At 59.1% G+C, this 17,972-nt stretch overlaps 1 protein-coding gene across 1 annotated transcript in view; it reads left to right on the plus strand.

Annotated features, from left to right (window-relative positions):
- Nucleotides 1–374: 374 nt before the first annotated feature.
- LOC146752610 (obscurin-like) overlaps nt 375–17,972 on the plus strand; it is a 97,690-nt gene continuing 80,092 nt past the window's right edge. Inside the window, exon 1 of the mRNA XM_085531783.1 lies at nt 375–396. Coding sequence (XP_085387909.1) covers nt 375–396 — 22 coding nt within the window. The remainder of the gene's footprint in view (nt 397–17,972) is intronic.

The following is a 17,972-nucleotide window of genomic DNA, read 5'->3' on the forward strand; positions in this document are numbered from 1 at the left end:
TATTTTATTTTATTTTATTTTATTTTACCGCGACATTTTACGATCTATCTGTACTTTTTCACACCTTCTTCTCTTCTACTTTTCTTTGACTTCTGCCTTCCCTTCCCTTCCCTTCCCTTCCCTTCCCTTCCCTTCCCTTCCCTTCCCTTCCCTTCCCTTCCCTTCCCTTCCCTTCCCTTCCCTTCCCTTCCCTTCCCTTCCCTTCCCTTCCCTTCCCTTCCCTTCCCTTCCCTTCCCTTCCCTTCCCTTCCCTTCTTCTCTTTCTCCTCGTCTCCTGCGCGTGAGTAGGCCCGGCCCGGCCTGGACCGGCACGGCCTCTGTCACGAAGAAGGGGGTCGCTTGCGTGGCCGGGTGTCTGCGGCGGGGTTGCGGGTATGCGGGTAGACCTGGCTGCCGGCACCTGATCATCCCGGCCCCACGTCCGTCTTCCACCTTCCCCCCCCCCCAGTCCACACCGCACGAGCGGGAACCCGACCTGTACCCGACGGCGGCCCGCCTCCGCCTGCCCCCACCCCGGCCCTCGCCCACAACCCGCCCTCTCCCGGACGCATCTCGCCCGACCGGCCCGCGACCGTGTTTTTTTATTTGTTTGTTTGTCTTTGTTTTTGTTTTTTTTTTTTTGTTTGGTCGGTCGGTCACTCGCTCGGTTATTTGTTTGGACCCGATTGGCCCGTTTGGTTTTTTTCTTTTCTTTCCTTTTTCCGACAGGGTGCTCCTGACGGCTCGGCCCAATGGCGGCTCGACTCGGCGACCGGAGCCCGCCAAAACACCTCGCCACCCCCGAGCCCCACCGCCACCACCGCCACCACCGCCACCACCTCCTCCTCCCGCCGAAAATCCCACGTACCGTTCCACCTCATCTGCCGGCTGGGAGAGAGGCTAGGCGCGAACCCCGCGGGGGACGCGGCCACCTCCCGCCGGCCCACCTCTCGCCGCTGCCGTCTTCCCGCCGCTCTTTCGCCATCCCTCGCCACGCGGCCTGCCCGCAGTCCGGATATCCGGCCCGAACAGACCACGGTAGGCGGGGCCCGCGCACGCGCCCGCGCTCTTCCTGCAGAGCCGGGGAGGCGGGGGGGGCGGGGCAGCTTTATCAAAATCTAAAAAAGGGGAAAGTAAAGAAGAACCCACGAGAAAAACAAACAAACAAACAAACAAACAAACAAACGGAAAATAATAAAACCGAGAGGGCGCGTGGGGGCACGGACAAACAATCGAACGGACCAAAGTACGAACGAACGGACGAACAAACACGCAGACAAAAGGGCAAAACCGCGGTGGCGGTGGCGGGACGGCCAGCTTCAAGCAAGGCCGAACCGAGAAGCCCTGGTGCGCCCCGACCCGGCGAACAGCGGCCGGCTCATACGTGCACCCAGGTCGTTCCGCGGCTGCGGCCGAGTGGCGTCTCCGTGGCGCCTCCGGTGCTCCGGCACGGTCAACACGGCTTGACCCCTGGCCATCGCGGCTCGAGTGCGCCGGCACGGTCCAGCCTCTCCCGGAGGGCTCCGCTCGGCTCGGACGTTCCGCGGAAGTGGCCAAGTGTCGCTCTCGTGGCGGCTCCTCTGCGCTGGCACTGTCTACCCGGCTCCGAGCGTCTCCGGAGGGTGGGGGAAGGGTGGGGGGGGCACGGCGTCGGTGGCTAGGCGTCGCTTCCCATGCGTCTCGACTAGGTCGGCACGGTCTACCCGGCTCCGAGCGGGCCATGGTGCTCGGCAGCGGCTGCTAGAGGTCGCTGCCTATGCGGCTCGACTAGGTCGGCACGGTCTACCCGGCTCCGAGCGGGCCGTGGTGCTCGGCGGCGGCTGCTAGAGGTCGCTGCCTATGCGGCTCGACTAGGTCGGCACGGTCTACCTGGCTCCGAGCGGGCCGTGGTGCTCGGCGGCGGCTGCTAGAGGTCGCTGCCTATGCGGCTCGACTAGGTCGGCACGGTCTACCCAGCTCCGTGCGTACGCGAGGGCTCGGCGGCGGTCGCTAGGTGTCGCTGCACGTCTGCCAGCCCGTCCGTCAGCGACCTCTAGCGTCCGCGGCGGAGCAGGGTAGACCGTGCCGACGTGAGCCGGCCGCCGCTCAGCGACCCCTGGCCGCCGCCGCATGAGATTCGGTCCGCTCGGAGCCGGGTAGACCGTGCCGACCAACTCGAGCCGGACGTGCAGCGACCGCTAGCCAGCGCGGAGGCTAGTGTGCGCCGGCACGGTCCTGCCTCTCCCGGCGGGCTCCGTTCGGTTCGGACGTTCCTCGGTGGTGTCCGGGGGGTCTCAGCCGCGGCGGCTCGAGTGCGCCGGCACGGTCCAACTGCTCCCGGCGGGTTCCGCTCGGCTCGGACGCTCCTCGGCGGAGTCGGGCGATCTGAGCCGCGGCGGCACGGTCCAGCCTCTGCAGGCGGACTCAGCTCGGCTCGGACGTTCCGCGGAAGTGGCCAAGTGCCGCTCTTGTGGGGGGTGGGGAAGAGGGGCGGGGTGGAGGGGGGAGTAAGGGGGGGGGGGGGGGGCTCGGCGTCGGCGGGTAGGTGTCACTGCCCATGCGGCTCGACTATGTCGGCACGGTCTACCCGGCTCCGAGTAGGCCGTGGTGCTCGGCGGCTGCTGCTGGAGGTCGCTGCCTATGCGGCTCGACTAGGTCGGCACGGTCTACCCGGCTCCGAGCGGGCCGTGGTGCTATGCGGCGGATGCTAGAGGTCGCTGCCTATGCGGCTCGACTAGGTCGGCACGGTCTACCCGGCTCCGAGCGGGCCGTGGTGCTCGGCGGCGGCTGCAAGAGGTCGCTGCCTATGCGGCTCGACTAGGTCGGCACGGTCTACCCTGCTCCGTTTGTGCGCGAGGGCTCGGCGGCGGTCGCTAGGTTTCGCTGCACGTCTGCCAGCCCGTCTGTCAGCGACCTCTAGCTAACGCGGCGGAGCAGGGTAGACCTTGCCGACGTGAGCCGGACGCCGCTCAACGACCCCTGGCCGCGGCCGCATGAGCTTCGGTCCGCTCGGAGCCGGGTAGACCGTGCCGACCAACTCGAGCCGGACGTGCAGCGACCACTGGCCAGCGCGGAGGCTCGTGTGCGCTGGCACGGTCCATCCTCTCCCGGCTGGCTCCGTTCGGTTCGGACGTTCCTCGGTGGTGTCCGGGGGGTCTCAGCCGCGGTGGCTCGAGTGCGCTGGCACTGCACAGCCCCTCCCTGCGGGCTTTGCTCGGCACGGACTTTCCTCGTCGGCGTTCGGCTATCTGAGCCGCGGTGGCTCGAGTGCACCGGCACGGTCCAACCGCTCCCGGCGGGTTCCGCTCGGCTCGGACGCTCCTGGGCGGAGTCGGGCGATCTGAGCCGCGGCGGCTCGAGTGCGCCGGCACGGTCCAACCACTCTCGTTAGGCTCGGCTCGGCTCGGACGTTCCGCGGCGGCGTCCCGCGATCTGAGCCGCGACGGCTCGAGTGCGCCGGCACGGTCCAACCGCTCCCGGTGGGTTCTGCTCGGCTCGGACGCTCCTCGGTAGGAGTCGGGCGATCTGAGCCGCGGCGGCACGGTCCAGCCTCTACAGGCGGAGTCAGCTCGGCTCGGATGTTCCGTGGAAGTGGCCAAGTGCCGCTCTTGTGGGGGGGAGGGAAGAGTGGGGGGGTGGGGGGGGGAGTAAGGGGGGGGGGGGGGGGGAACGGCGTTGGCGGCTATGCGTCGCTGCCCATGCGGCTCGACTATGTCGGCACGGTTTACCCGGCTCCGAGCGGGCCGTGTTGCTCGGCGGCGGCAGCTAGAGGTCGCTGCCTATTCCGCTCGACTAGGTCGGCACGGTCTACCCGGCTCCGAGAGGGCCGTGGTGCTCGGCGGCGGCTTCTGGAGGTCGCTGCCTATGCGGCTCGACTAGGTCGGCACGGTCTACCCGGCTCCGAGCGGGCCGTGGTGCTCGGCGGCGGATGCTAGAGGTCGCTGCCTATGCGGCTCGACTAGGTCGGCACGGTCTACCCAGCTCCGAGCGGGCCGTGGTGCTCGGCAGCGGATACTAGAGGTCGCTGCCTATGTGGCTTGACTAGGTCGGCACGGTCTACCCGGCTCAGGGCGTGCCGTGGTGCTCGGCGGCGTCTGCTAGAGGTCGCTGCCTATGCGGCTCGACTAGGTCGGCACGGTCTATCCGGCTCCGAGCGGGCCGTGGTGCTCGGCGGCGGCTGCTAGAGGTCGCTGCCTATGCGGCTCAACTAGTTCGGCACAGTCTACCCGTCTCCGAGCGGGCCGTGGTGCTCGGTGGCGGATGCTAGAGGTCGCTGCCTATGCGACTCGACTAGGTCGGCACGGTCTACCCGGCTCCAAACGGGCCGTGGTGCTCGGCGGTGGCTGCTAGAGGTCGCTGCCCATGCGGCTCGACTAGGTCGGCACGGTCTACACTGCTCCGTGCGTGCGCGAGGGCTCGGCGGCGGTCGCTAGGTGTCGCTGCAGGTCTGCCAGCCCGTCCGTCAGCGACCTCTAGCGTCCGCGGCGGAGCAGGGTAGACCGTGCCGACGTGAGCCGGCCGCCGCTCAGCGACCCCTGGCCGCCGCCGCATGAGCTTTGGTCCGCTCGGAGCCGGGTAGACCGTGCCGACCAACTCGAGCCGGACGTGCAGCGACCGCTAGCCAGCACGGAGGCTCGTGTGCGCCGGCACGGCCCAGCCTCTCCCGGCGGGCTCCGTTCGGTTCGGACGTTCCTCGGTGGTGTCCGGGGGGTCTCAGCCGCGACGGCTCGAGTGCGCCGGCACTGCACAGCCCCTCCCTGCGGGCTCCGCTCGGCATGGACTTTCCTCGTTGGCGTCCGGCGATCTGAGCCGCGGCGGCTCGAGTGCACCGGCACGGTCCAACCGCTCCCGGTGGGTTCCGCTCGGCTCGGAAGCTCCTGGGCGGAGTCGGGCGACCTGAGCCGCGGCGGCTCGAGTGCGCCGGCACGGACCAACCGCTCTCGGCGGGCTCGGCTCTGCTCGGACGTTCCGCGGCGGCGTCCGGGGGGTCTCAGCCGCGGAGGCACGGGTGCGCCGGCACGGTCCAGCCTCTCCCGGCAAGCTCCGCTCGGCTCGGACGTTCCTCGGCGGCGTCCGGCGATCTGAGTCGCGGCGGCTCGAGTGCGCCGGCACGGTCCAACCGCTCCCCGCGGGTTCCACTCGGCTCGGACGCTCCTCGGCGGAGTCGGGCGATCTGAGCCGCGGCGGCACGGTCCAGCCTCTCCAGGCGGACTCAGCTCGGCTCGGACGTTCCGCGGAATTGGCCAAGTGCCGCTCTTGTGGGGGGGGGGGGAAGGGGGGGGGGGGGCACGGCGTCGGCAGCTAGGCGTCGCTGCCCATGCAGCTCGACTAGGTCGGCACGGTCTACCCGGCTCCGAGCGGGCCGTGGTGCTCGGCCGCGGCTGCAAGAGGTCGCTGCCTATGCGGCTCGACTAGGTCGGCACGGTCTACCCGGCTCCGAGCGAACCGTGGTGCTCGGCGGCGGCTGCTAGAGGTCGCTGCATATGTGACTCGACTAGGTCGGCACGGTCTACCCGGCTCAGGGCGGGCCGTGGTGCTTGGCGGCGGCTGCTAGAGGTCGCTGCCTATGCGGCTCGACTAGGTCGGCACGGTCTACCCAACTCCGAGCGGGCCGTGGTGCTCGGCGGCGGCTGCTAGAGGTCGCTGCCTATGCGGCTCGACTAGGTCGGCACGGTCTACCCGGCTCCGAGCGGGCCGTGGTGCTCGGCGGCGGCTGCTAGAGGTCGCTGCCTATGCGGCTCGACTAGGTCGGCACGGTCTACACTGCTCCGTGCGTACGCGAGGGCTCAGCGGCGGTCGCTAGGTGTCGCTGCACGTCTGCCAGCCCGTCTGTCAGCGACCTCTAGCATCCGCAGCAGAGCAGGGTAGACCGTGCCGACGTGAGCCGGCCGCCGCTCAGCGAACCCTGGCCGCCGCCGCATGAGCTTCGGTCCGCTCGGAGCCGGGTAGACCGTTCCGACCAACTCGGGCCGGACGTGCAGCGACCACTGGCCAGCGCGGAGGCTCGTGTGCGCCGGCACGGTCCAGCCTCTCCCGGGGGGCTCCGTTCGGTTCGGACGTTCCTCGGTGGTGTCCGGGGGGTCTCAGCCGCGGCGGCTCGAGTGCGCCGGCACTGCACAGCCCCTCCCTGCGGGCTCCGCACGGCACGGACTTTCCTCGTTGGCGTCCGGCTATCTGAGCCGCGGCGGCTCAAGTGCGCCGGCACGGTCCAACCGCTCCCGGCGGGTTCCGCTAGGCTCGGACGCTCCTGGGAGGAGTCGGGCGATCTGAGCCGCGGCGGCTCGAGTGCGCCGGCACGGTCCAACCGCTCTCGGCGGGCTCGGCTCGGCTCGGACGCTCCTGGGCGGAGTCGGGCGATCTGAGCCACGGAGGCTCGGGTGCGCCGGCACGGTCCAACCGCTCTCGGCGGGCTCGGCTCAGCTCGGACGTTCCGCGGCGGCGTCCGGCGATCTGAGACGCGGCGGCTCGAGTGCGCCGGCACGGTCCAACCGCTCCCGGCGGGTTCCGCTCAGCTCGGATGCTCCTCGGCGGAGTCGGGCGATCTGAGCGGTGGCGGCTCGAGTGTGCCGGCACGGTCCAACCGCTCTCGGCGGGCTCAGCTCTGCTCGGACGTTCCGCGGCAGCGTCCAGGGGGTCTCAGCCGCGAAGGCTTGGGTGCGCCGGCACGGTCCAGCCTCTCCCGGCAAGCTCCGCTCGGCTCGGACGTTCCTCGGCGGCGTCCGGCGATCTGAGCCGCGGCGGCTCGAGTGCGCCGGCACGGTCCAACCGCTCCCGGCGGGTTCCACTCGGCTCGGACGCTCCTCGGCGGAGTCGGGCAATCTGAGCCGCGGCGGCACGGTCCAGCCTCTCCAGGAGGACTCAGCTCGGCTCGGAGGTTCCGCGGAAGTGGCCAAGTGCCACTCTTGTGGGGGGGGGGGAAGAGGTGGGGGGGGGGCACGGCGTCGGCGGCTAGGCGTCGCTGCCCATGCAGCTCGACTAGGTCGGCACGGTCTACCCGGCTCCGAGCAGGCCGTGGTGCTCGGCGGCGGCTGCTAGAGGTCGCTGCCTATGCGGCTCGACTAGGTCGGCACGGTCTACCCGGCTCCGAGTGGGCCGTGGTGCGCGGCAGCGGCTGCTAGAGGTCGCTGCATATGTGGCTCGACTAGGTCGGCACGGTCTACCCGGCTCAGGGCGGGCCGTGGTGCTCGGCGGCGACTGCTAGAGGTCGCTGCCTATGCGGCTCGACTAGGTCGGCACGGTCAACCCGGCTCCGAGCGGGCCGTGGTGCTCGGCGGCGGCTGCTAGAGGTCGCTGCCTATGCGGCTCGACTAGGTCGGCACGGTCTACCTGGCTCCGAGCGGGCCGTGGTGCTCGGCGGCGGCTGCTAGAGGTCGCTGCCTATGCGGCTCGGCAAGGTCGGCACGGTCTACCCGGCTCCGAGCGGGCCGTGGTGCTCGGCGGCAGCGGCTAGGGGTCGCTGCCCGTGCGGCTTGCGTGTAGCTGCCAGGTCTACCCGCTTTCGGCTAGGCTTTGCCGCCCTGTGACATGGGGGGGCGCTAAAGCTCCGGAGCTTGCTGGGGGGTCGCTGTAGTTTCTTACCTACCGCTACGTCGACGTAGAGCGCCGCTTACCCTCGGCGCCGCTGCCGGTAGTCGGCGCCGTTCTTTTCCGAAGCCGTTTTTTCTTACGCCTTCCGTTTTCGTCTGCAGGAGCGAGCGCGTGCTCGTCTCCAGAGGCGGCAACGAGCGGGCGCAGGTGAGCGCGGTTGAGCGCCGGGCTGTGGAGTTTTTCGGTTGCGGCTTCCCGCCGCTCTTTCGCCATCCCTCGCCACGCGGCCTGCCCGCAGTCCGGATTTCCGGCTCGAACGGACCCCGCTCAAGTGCGCCGGCACGGTCCAACCGCTCCCGGCGGGCACCGCTCGGCTCGGACGTTCCTCGGAATCAGCCAAATGTCGCTCCCGTGGCGTCTCCGCAGGCAAAAACGCATAGCCGGCGCCGCAAAGCTCGCGAGCCGCACCGAGCCAGGGAAACCGTGCCGTCGAGCAGCTGTGGGGCTGATGTGGGTGAGATCTATGGGGTAGGAGCTGCTGTGCGGCTGATGTGGGTCAGATCCTTGGGGCTGAAGCTGCTGTGGGTCATATCTATTGGGCAGCAGCTGCTTTACATATGATGTGTGTCAGATCTATGGGGCAGGAGCTGCTGTGGGGCTGATGTGGGTTAGATCTATGGGGCAGGAGCTGTTGTGGGGCTGATGGGGGTCAGATCTATGGGGCAGGAGCTACTGTGGGGCTGATGTTGGTCTCATCTATGGGTCAGGAGCTGCTGTGCGACAGATGTGGGTCAGATCTATGGGGCAGGTGCTGCTGTGCGACATATGTGGGTCAGATCTATGGGGCAGGATCTGCTGTGGGGCTGATGTGGGAAAGATCTATGGGGCAGGAGATGCTTTGGGGCAGATGTGGGTCAGATCTATGGGGCAGGAGTTGCTGTGGGGCTGACGTGGGTCAGATCCTTGGGGCTGAAGCTGCTGTGGGTCATATCTATTGGGCAGCAGCTGCTTTACATATGATGTGTGTCAGATCTATGGGGCAGGAGCTGCTGTGGGGCTGGTGGGGTCAGATCTATGGGGCAGGAGCTACTGTGGGGCTGATGTTGGTCTGATCTATGGGGCAGGAGCTGCTGAGGGGGTTATTTGGGTCAGATCTACGGGTCAGGAGCTGCTGTGGGGCTGATGTGGGTTAGATCTATGGGGCAGGAGCTGTTGTGGGGCTGATGGGGGTCAGATCTATGGGGCAGGAGATGCTGTGGGTCAGATCTATGGGGCAGGAGCTGCTGTGGGGAACATGTGGGTCAGGTCTATGGGGCAGGAGCTGCTGTGGGGCAGATGTGGGTCAGATCTATGGGTCAGCAGCTGCTGTGGGTCTGATGTGGGTCAGATCTATGGGGCAGGAGCTGCTGTGGGGCTGATGTGGGTCAGATCTATTGGGCAGGAGCTGCTGTGGGTCAGATCTATGGGGCAGGAACAGATGTGGCCTGATGTTGGTCAGATTTATGGAGCAGGAGCTGCTGTGTTGCAGATGTGGGTCAGATCTATGGTGCAGGAGCTGCTGTGGGGCAGATGTAGGGCATATCTATGGGGCAGGAGCTGCTGTAAGGCTGATGGGTGTTAGATCTATGGGGCGGAGCTGCTGTGGTGCAGATGTGGGTCAGAGCTATGGGGCAGGAGCTGCTGTGGGGCAGAAGTGTGTAAGATCTATGGGGTAGGAGATGGTGTGTGGCAGATGTGGGTCAGATCTATGGTGCAGGAGCTGCTGTGGGGCAGATGTAGGGCTTATCTATGGGGCAGGAGCTGCTGTGAGGCTGATGGGTGTTAGATCTATGGGGAGGAGCTGCTGTGGTGCAGATGTGGGTCAGACCTATGGCGCAGGAGCTGCTGTGGTTAAGATCTATTTGGCAGGAACTGCTGTGTGGCAGATTTGGGTCAGATCTATGGGGCAGGAGCTGCAGTGGAGATGATGTACGTCAGATCTATGGGGCAGGAGCTGCTGTGGGGCTGCTGTGGGTTAGATCTATGGGGCAGGAGATGGTGTGGGTCATATCTATTGGGCAGCAGTTGCTTTACATATGATGTGTGTCAGATCTATGGGGCCGGAGCTGCAGTGGGGCTGATGGGGGTCAGATCTATGGGGCAGGAGCTACTGTGGGGCTGATGTGGGTCAAATCAATGGGGCAGAGCTGCTCTTGGGAACATGTGGGTCAGATCTATGGGGCAGGAGCTGCTGTGGGGCTGATGTGGGTCAGATCTATAGGGCAGGAGCAGCTGTGCGACACATGTGAATCAGATCTATGGGGCAGGAGCTGCTGTGGGGCTGATGTGGGTCAGATTTTTGGGGCTGAAGCTGCTGTGGGTCATATCTATTGGGCAGCAGCTGCTTTACATATGATGTGTGTCAGATCTATGGGGCAGGAGCTGCTGTGGCTCTGATGTGGGTTAGATCTATGGGGCAGGAGCTGTTGTGGGGCTGATGGGGATCAGATCTATGGGGCAGGAGCTGTTGTGGGGCTGATGGGGGTCATATCTATGGGGCAGGAGCTACTGTGGGGCTGATGTTGGTCTCATCTATGGGGCAGGAGCTGCTGTGCGACAGATGTGGGTCAGATCTATGGGGGAGGTGCTGCTGTGTGACATATGTGGGTCAGATCTATGGGGCAGGATCTGCTGTAGGGCTGATGTGGGAAATATCTATGGGGCAGGAGATGCTTTGGGGCAGATGTGGGTCAGATCTATGGGGCAGGAGTTGCTGTGGGGCTGATGTGGGTCAGATCCTTGGGCTGAAGCTGCTGTGGGTCATATCTATTGGGCAGCAGCTGCTTTACATATGATGTGTGTCAGATCTATGGGGCAGGAGCTGCTGTGCGGGCTGATGTGGGTTATATCTATGGGGCAGGAGCTGTTGTGGGTCTGCTGTGGGTCAGATCTATGGGGCAGGAGCTACTGTGGGGCTGATGGGGGTCAGATCTATGGGGCAGGAGCTGCTGTGGGTCATATCTATTGGGCAGCAGCTGCTTTACATAAGATGTGTGTCAGATCTATGGGGCCGGAGCTGCAGTGGGGCTGATGGGGGTCAGATCTATGGGGCAGGAGCTACTGTGGGGCTCATGTGGGTCAAATCAATGGGGCAGAGCTGCTCTTGGGAACATGTGGGTCAGATCTATGGGGCAGGAGCTGCTTTGGGGCTGATGTGGGTCAGATCTATAGGGCAGGAGCTGCTGTGCGACAGAAGTGGGTCAGATCTATGGGGCAGGAGCTGCTGTGCAACAGATGTGGGTCAGATCTATGGGGCAGGAGCTTCTGTGGGGCTGATGTGGGTCAGATCCTTGGGGCTGAAGCTGCTGTGGGTCATATCTATTGGACAGCATCTGCTTTACATATGATGTGTGTCAGATCTATGGGGCAGGAGCTGCTGTGGTGCTGATATGGGTCAGATCTATGGGCAGGAGCTGCTTTGGGGCACATGTGAGTTAGATCTATGGGGCAGGAGATGGTGTGGGGCAGATTTGGGTCAGATGTATGCGTCAGGAGCTGCTGTGTGGCTGATGAGGGTCAGATCTATGGGGCATGGGCTGCTGTGGGTCAGATCTACGGGACTGGAGCTGCAGTGGAGCACATGTGGGTCAGATCTATGGGGTAGAAGCTGCTGTGGGGCTGATGGGGGTCATATCTATAAGGCAGGAGCTGCTGTGGGGCTGACGTGGGTCAGATGTATGGGGCAGGAGCTGCTGTGCGACAGATGTGGGTCAGATCTATGGGGCAGGAGCTGCTGTGGGGCATATGTGGGTCAGATCTATGGGGCAGGAGCTGCTGTGGGGCTGATGTGGGTCAGATCCTTGGGGCTGAAGCTGCTGTGGGTCATATCTATTGGGCAGCAGCTGCTTTACACATTATGTGTGTCAGATCTATGGGGCAGGAGCTGCTGTGGGGCTGATGTGGGTTAGATCTATGGGGCAGGAGCTGTTGTGGGGCTGATGGGGGTCAGATCTATGGGGCAGGAGCTGCTGTGGGGCTGATGTTTGTCTGATCTATGGGGCAGGAGCTGCTGTGCGACAGATGTGGGTCAGATCTATGGGGCAGGAGCTGCTGTGGGGATGATGTGTGTCAGATCTATGGGGCAGGAGCTACTGTGGGGCTGATGTTGGTCTGATCTATGGGGCAGGAGCTGTTGCGGGGCTGATTTGGGTCAGATCTATGGGGCAGGAGCTGCTGTGGGGCTGATGGGTGTAAGATCTATGGGGAGGAGCTTCTGTGGTGCAGATGTGGGTCAGAGCTATGGGGCAGGAGCTGCTGTGTGGCAGATGTGGGTCAGATCTATGGTGTAGGAGCTGCTGTGGGGCTTATGTGGGTCAGATCTATGGGGCAGGAGCTGCTGTGGTTAAGATCTATTTGGCAGGATCTGCTGTGGGGCAGATTTGGGTCAGATCTATGGGGCAGGAGCTGCAGTGGAGATGATGTACGTCAGATCTATGGGGCAGGAGCTGCTGTGGGGCAGATTTGGGTCAGATCTATGGGGCAGGAGCTGTTGTGGGTCATATCTATTGGGCAGCAGCTGCTTTACATATGATGTGTGTCAGATCTATGGGGCCGGAGCTGCAGTGGGGCTGATGGGGGTCAGATCTATGGGGCAGGAGCTACTGTGGGGCTGATGTGGGTCAAATCAATGGGGCAGAGCTGCTCTTGGGAACATGTGGGTCAGATCTATGGGGCAGGAGCTGCTGTGGGGCTGATCTGGGTCAGATCTATAGGGCTGGAGCTGCTGTGCGACAGATGTGGGTCAGATCTATGGGGCAGGAGCTGCTGTGGGGCTGATGTGGGTCAGATCCTTGGCGCTGAAGCTGCTGTGTGTCATATCTATTGGGCAGCAGCTGCTTTACATATGATGTGTGTCAGATCTATGGGGCAGGAGCTGCTGTGGGGCTGATGTGGGTTAGATCTATGGGGCAGGAGCTGTTGTGGGGCTGATGGGGGTCAGATCTATGGGGCAGGAGCTACTGTGGGGCTGATGGGGGTCAGATCTATGGGGCAGGAGCTACTGTGGGGCTGATGTTGGTCTCATCTATGGGGCAGGAGCTGCTGTGCGACAGATGTGGGTCAGATCTATGGGGCAGGTGCTGCTGTGCGACATATGTGGGTCAGATCTATGGGGCAGGATCTGCTGTGGGGCTGATGTGGGAAAGATCTATGGGGCAGGAGCTGCTTTGGGGCAGATGTGGGTCAGATCTATGGGGCAGGAGTTGCTGTGGGGCTGATGTGGGTCAGATCCTTGGGGCTGAAGCTGCTGTGGGTCATATCTATTGGGCAGCAGCTGCTTTACATATGATGTGTGTCAGATCTATGGGGCAGGAGCTGCTGTGGGGCTGATGTGGGTTATATCTATAGGGCAGGAGCTGTTGTGGGGCTGATGTGGGTCAGATCTATGGGGCAGGAGCTGTTGTGGGGCTGATGGGGGTCTGATCTATGGGGCAGGAGCTGCTGCGGGGCTGATTTGGGTCAGATCTATGGGGCAGGAGCTGCTGTGGGGCTGATGTGGGTTAGATCTATGGGGCAGGAGCTGTTGTGGGGCTGATGGGGGTCAGATCTATGGGGCAGGAGATGCTGTGGGTCAGATCTATGGGGCAGGAGCTGATCGGTGGTTTGAAGCATTATAATCAGCTCAACAACTCGGGGCCATCTGTCCACGAACCCTTTAGAACCTGTTACCAATGACTGTGCCATTCTCTCTGGTGCTGTACTTGTGATTTTCTGCCACATGTCAGGATCGGCCCTCACTCTCTCAGGGTCAAGTTCGCTTGGATCAGGGCTGTACAACATTTTCGCCATGGCCAATTCCCTCAGGCGCTGAATACCTTTTTGGACGGTATTCCAACTATCAAATTTAGGCTTCAAAGCATCCTTATAGGGGTACCTTTCTCTCACGGCTTCTAACAGCCGCAACCAGAGAGTGGCAGCTCCATCCGAACATCTGCTAATCCCTCTGTCGATACCTGCATCTTGGGCAATGCTTCCTAGTTGGCGAGCTTCATTACCATCTAGAGACAAGCTGTTGGCCCCGTTGTCCCAGCAGCGAAGCAACCAAGCAAGGATACCTTCATCTTGACGCCGTGTGAACTCCTTTCTTGAGCCTTGGATTTCAGTCAGCTTCAGAGGTCGACAATAGGTGATTTCCTCCTCATCATCAGTCTCTTCTTCATGCCTCTTGGTTTTTGCCTTTGCTTTTTTCGGTACTGCTCCATGCCCGGCACCTGGGTCTTCTGCAGCCCCCCCCTGTGCTTCTCCTTCTTTTCGTTCTAGACGCGTGGACACCCGTTTCCATTTCTTGCCTTCCACAGGGGCAACTGATATTGCTACTGATGCCTCCTGTGACTGATCAGAATTAACTTGGGCTTGAATCTCAGATCGGAAACTCTCTCTCTCCAGAATAGTATGATACAAAGCACGGTATGCATAAGCCAAACCCCACATAAGGTTTACCTCCTTAGATCTCTGACCCAAATACTCACTTAATTTCTTAGGGTCCCTTAGGTGTTCAAGAGTGAAATCCCATGACACTGCGGGTCCCCATGCTTCTAAGACTTTTCCTAAACCTTTCCATATTCCCTGGCAGTCATCATTCTCTGGTTCTGGAGGAGACTTCCGCATAGAACGAATGCATAGGAACATATATGCATTCATTAATAGTGATAACATGGATGCAAGTATGAACCCTATCTCAGTTATTGAAAGGCGTGTGGAAATCTGAGAGTACAACCTAAATAAAAAGGGTTTTGTTAGCCTGTACAATGAATTAAACATGGTGGTGTTTGTAAAATTGCCTGTTCCATCTGGGATGCAAGTACTTGTAAGATTCGCAATTCCATCTGGGATGCAAGTGTTTGTAAGATTCACAATTCCATCTGGTATGTAGGTGCCAAAATTCTGTCCATACCACATCTCATAAAAGTACCAGGCAGGTGTCTCCATCAGTATCCACCTTATTAGGCTATATACCTGCACAATTCCACAACACCAAATTATGGTGTTAATAGTTGACCAATACTTTAAGAAGATCATAATTGCTTTCAATCCCTTAAACAGAGCAACTGGGATGAAGAGTGGATTCATAGCTGGCAGGCTCTGTAAAAGTCAGAGCTAGCTAGCTTTGCTCTAAGGGAGAAAGAAATCCCTTTGTTTTCTACACAAAAGTTAGATAGCAGTGCTGAGAATGTACAGCAGCCCTTAATGTTGACAATTTGTCTGGTATTTCAAGGTCACGTTCTCAGTGAGCAGCTACGAAAAGATAACACTCCCCTAACGAAGCTCTTTAAGAGTAAAGAGAGAGTTGTTCTAAAAGCTAAAAAGCTCTATGCCCTCATTCTCCACCAAAAAATCTGTCACGGGTTACTTAGATTTACCTATGCCCGTGACAGGGGAAGCCACCCCGTGGGCCCCCCTCCCGGGGCCCGGAAAGGAGGGGGAAAAAAAGGGAGTGGGATAAAACAGCGACAATCTAAGGAGGAAAAACTTATTTTACTAAATACGATACCGAAATACAAGATAACACAATATAATATAATTGAGGCTAACAAATTGAACGAAACAGAGAGAGAGAGTCCCCGAAAACCGAGAGGCCTACTGTGAACTCTAGGCGACACGGCTGGAACGCTTCCCACTCTCCGAGAAGTTCGAGAGAAGAAGGAGGGCACTCCAGCCTGGGAACGAGATTATACAGCGTCCTGGTCCCGTGACTTATCATTAACCCTGTTGTTCTCTGGGATATGTAGTCTTCTTCTGTGGACTGCACATTCAATAGAAGTATCCATACTTTACATGATGTTATGATATGGAATACTGATACTGATAGCAAAATTACAAAACCATGACAGTAGCAAAAGGAACCTTAACCCTGATCATAATCCAAAAAAAAAATCATTATGGTAACAATAATCTTTACCTTAAGAGTAATATTAATCAGAGCCCAGATGATGCCTGCATCCAATCAGAAGCATGCTTTGCATTATTTAAGAGTTGTATTTTTTCCAATGAACTCTCTCTATTATCACGTTTATAAAGTAACAGAGTCTGTTCTTTTTCTCCTGACACTGTGCCTTACTCCTGACATCCCCTGGAAATGACCCAGATAGGGCACCATCAAAGTAATGCTAATAGTAATGTCAATCCTAAGGGTATCTCTAGCCTCAGTGTTAATGGGACGCTAACAACAATCCCAACAGCCTTAAACATTCTGGTGGTGTGAAAGAGGTGCTGCCTTGCACATGCTGGGCAGTCCCATTGCCTGTTAAATGCAGGCGGCAGCGTAGAAACATGATGCCCGTGGTCAGAATGCCCTGTGGCAGATCCTGGCACCGGAGAACTGACCGGAGAACCATGAGAGAACTGACAACAAATCACGCGACATCAGAACCGACCCAGTGGTTATTTACAAGCCTTGGGAGACCCAGACAGGATCTCAGAGTGGTGAATGTAGGTACAGAAGTTGTTACTACTCTGTTTTCTTCTAAAAGAAGTGTTTTTTTTTCATCTCAGAAGTTGGTGGGGGGGGGGGGGGGGGGGGCGGGAAAGGGATATCAATTTATTTACTCATTAATTTATTGACAGACATTCACGTTTGCTACGTTTGGAGAAGTTTTTATTTGTTTGCTGTGGTTTGATTTTTTTTTTTTTCTTTTTTTTTTCCCCCTTCCCTCCTCTTCCATCTTTGTGTTCTTCCCCTATAATCAAAAGAACGGATCCCCAGGGTCTGTCCCGCAGACGTTCTTTCCGTGGTCTCTGCTGCCACCTGCTGGCCAATAAGCGGAACTGCCACTGTTGGGCGTTTGGTGCCGCAGGAAGCACAACGCAGATCTGAGTTCTGACCGGTCTACGCAGCAAATCCGCCAATCTTTATTACGATAAGCCCTCCAGACAAGAGCATAAAGTCTTTGCCTGAGGGCAGGGTTAGTAGTAATGGATGTCAGTTTTGAAATTTCCAGTCCATTCACCACAGCGCTTTCTGCCTCCATGTCCCATAACCAGAGCAGCTATGCTGGCATGCTCTCTTGGTTTCTGTCTAAACCACTGTACTATATCCATCAGTTCAGCTGCTGTATTATGGGCAGCAGGGTTTGGGGGGTGGACACTGGTCAGGGCACTCCCACCAGCCTATCCTGCATTTTTTTTTTTTTTTTTTTTCATTTTTGGGTTACAATCAGTCAGATCTCAAATAGATCTAGTCCAAATGGAACCTCAAAATCTGACCTTTTAGTGCCTTCATTTACAGAGTCCATTTTATACAGATTCCCTTGTACAGGGCCCCCATGGTCCTCCAGACAGTTGTTACTGATCTTCCATAGGAGAATGATTGAATTAGGTTTTTTCCCATCAAAACTGCCACCTGTCTTTCCAATTTTTCAACACTATCATTCAATAGCTGATTTGCATCAGCCTGAGCCTCTTCAGTTATGTTCAGACAGTTCAAGGCCATTAAAAGTGGCCATGCCACCATGAACACAGCTAACTGTCATTCTCAAGTTGTAAGTATGTCTTTGCTAAGACCATGGAAATACTCAGTCAGGTGGGCCAGGGACTCATGGACCCTCCCTCCGTCCCACACAGGGCCCCATTTTTCAGTGACAGAAGCAGTGCTGCATTTTGAGGATCCTAGGAATCCCAGGACATGCCCTGACAAAAGGTCATTCAAAGGGGTAGTCTTTCCCCATCCAAACAACTCCATGATATTCACAGAATCACAGAATTGTAGGGGTTGGAAGGGACCTCCAGAGACCACTGAGTCCAGTCCCCCTGCCAAAGCAGGTTCCCTACACCACAAAAGAGGTTTAAAGAGGTAGATCTGAGTTGCACATTATATGATTCCCACAAAGATTAAGGAAATCTGAAGCTTTCAATATATTTTTTTAATTCTTTTTTCATTTCATTTTTTAAACACCTGACCCAGACCCCAACCCTCACAGGAGCTGTAAAGATAACAGCATTAACCTGCAATGTAACTCTAATCCTAACCCTTACCCTGATTCTACAGGGGACTGTCTGAAACGGACATCAATTCAATTACTCATTTATTTATTGACAGACATTCAAGTTTGCTACGTTTGGAGAAGTTTTTATTTGTTTGCTGTGGTTTGGTTTTTTCTTTTTTTCTTTTTTTTTCCCCCTTCCCTCCTCTTCCATCTTTGTGTTCTTCCCCTATAATCAAAAGAGAACGGATCCCCAGGGTCTGTCCCGCAGACGTTCTTTCCGTGGTCTCTGCTGCCACCTGCTGGCCAATACACGGAACTGCCACTGTTGGGCGTTTGGTGCCACAGGAAGAACAACGCAGATCTGAGTTCTGACCGGTCTACGCAGCAAATCCGCCAATCTTTATTGTGATAAGCCCTCCACATGGCATTGCGCATGCACTCGAACACGCAACAGGCATAGATTTCTCTTAACTCCTTGAGGAGCAGGCAAGCAGAACAACTGAGCGCACCACTGCTTGTGATTGGGCC

The sequence above is a fragment of the Coturnix japonica genome, unplaced genomic scaffold (assembly GCF_054131305.1).
Source record: "Coturnix japonica strain WE unplaced genomic scaffold, WE-NBRP24 Scf044, whole genome shotgun sequence".
NCBI classification, from domain to species: Eukaryota; Metazoa; Chordata; class Aves; order Galliformes; family Phasianidae; genus Coturnix; species Coturnix japonica.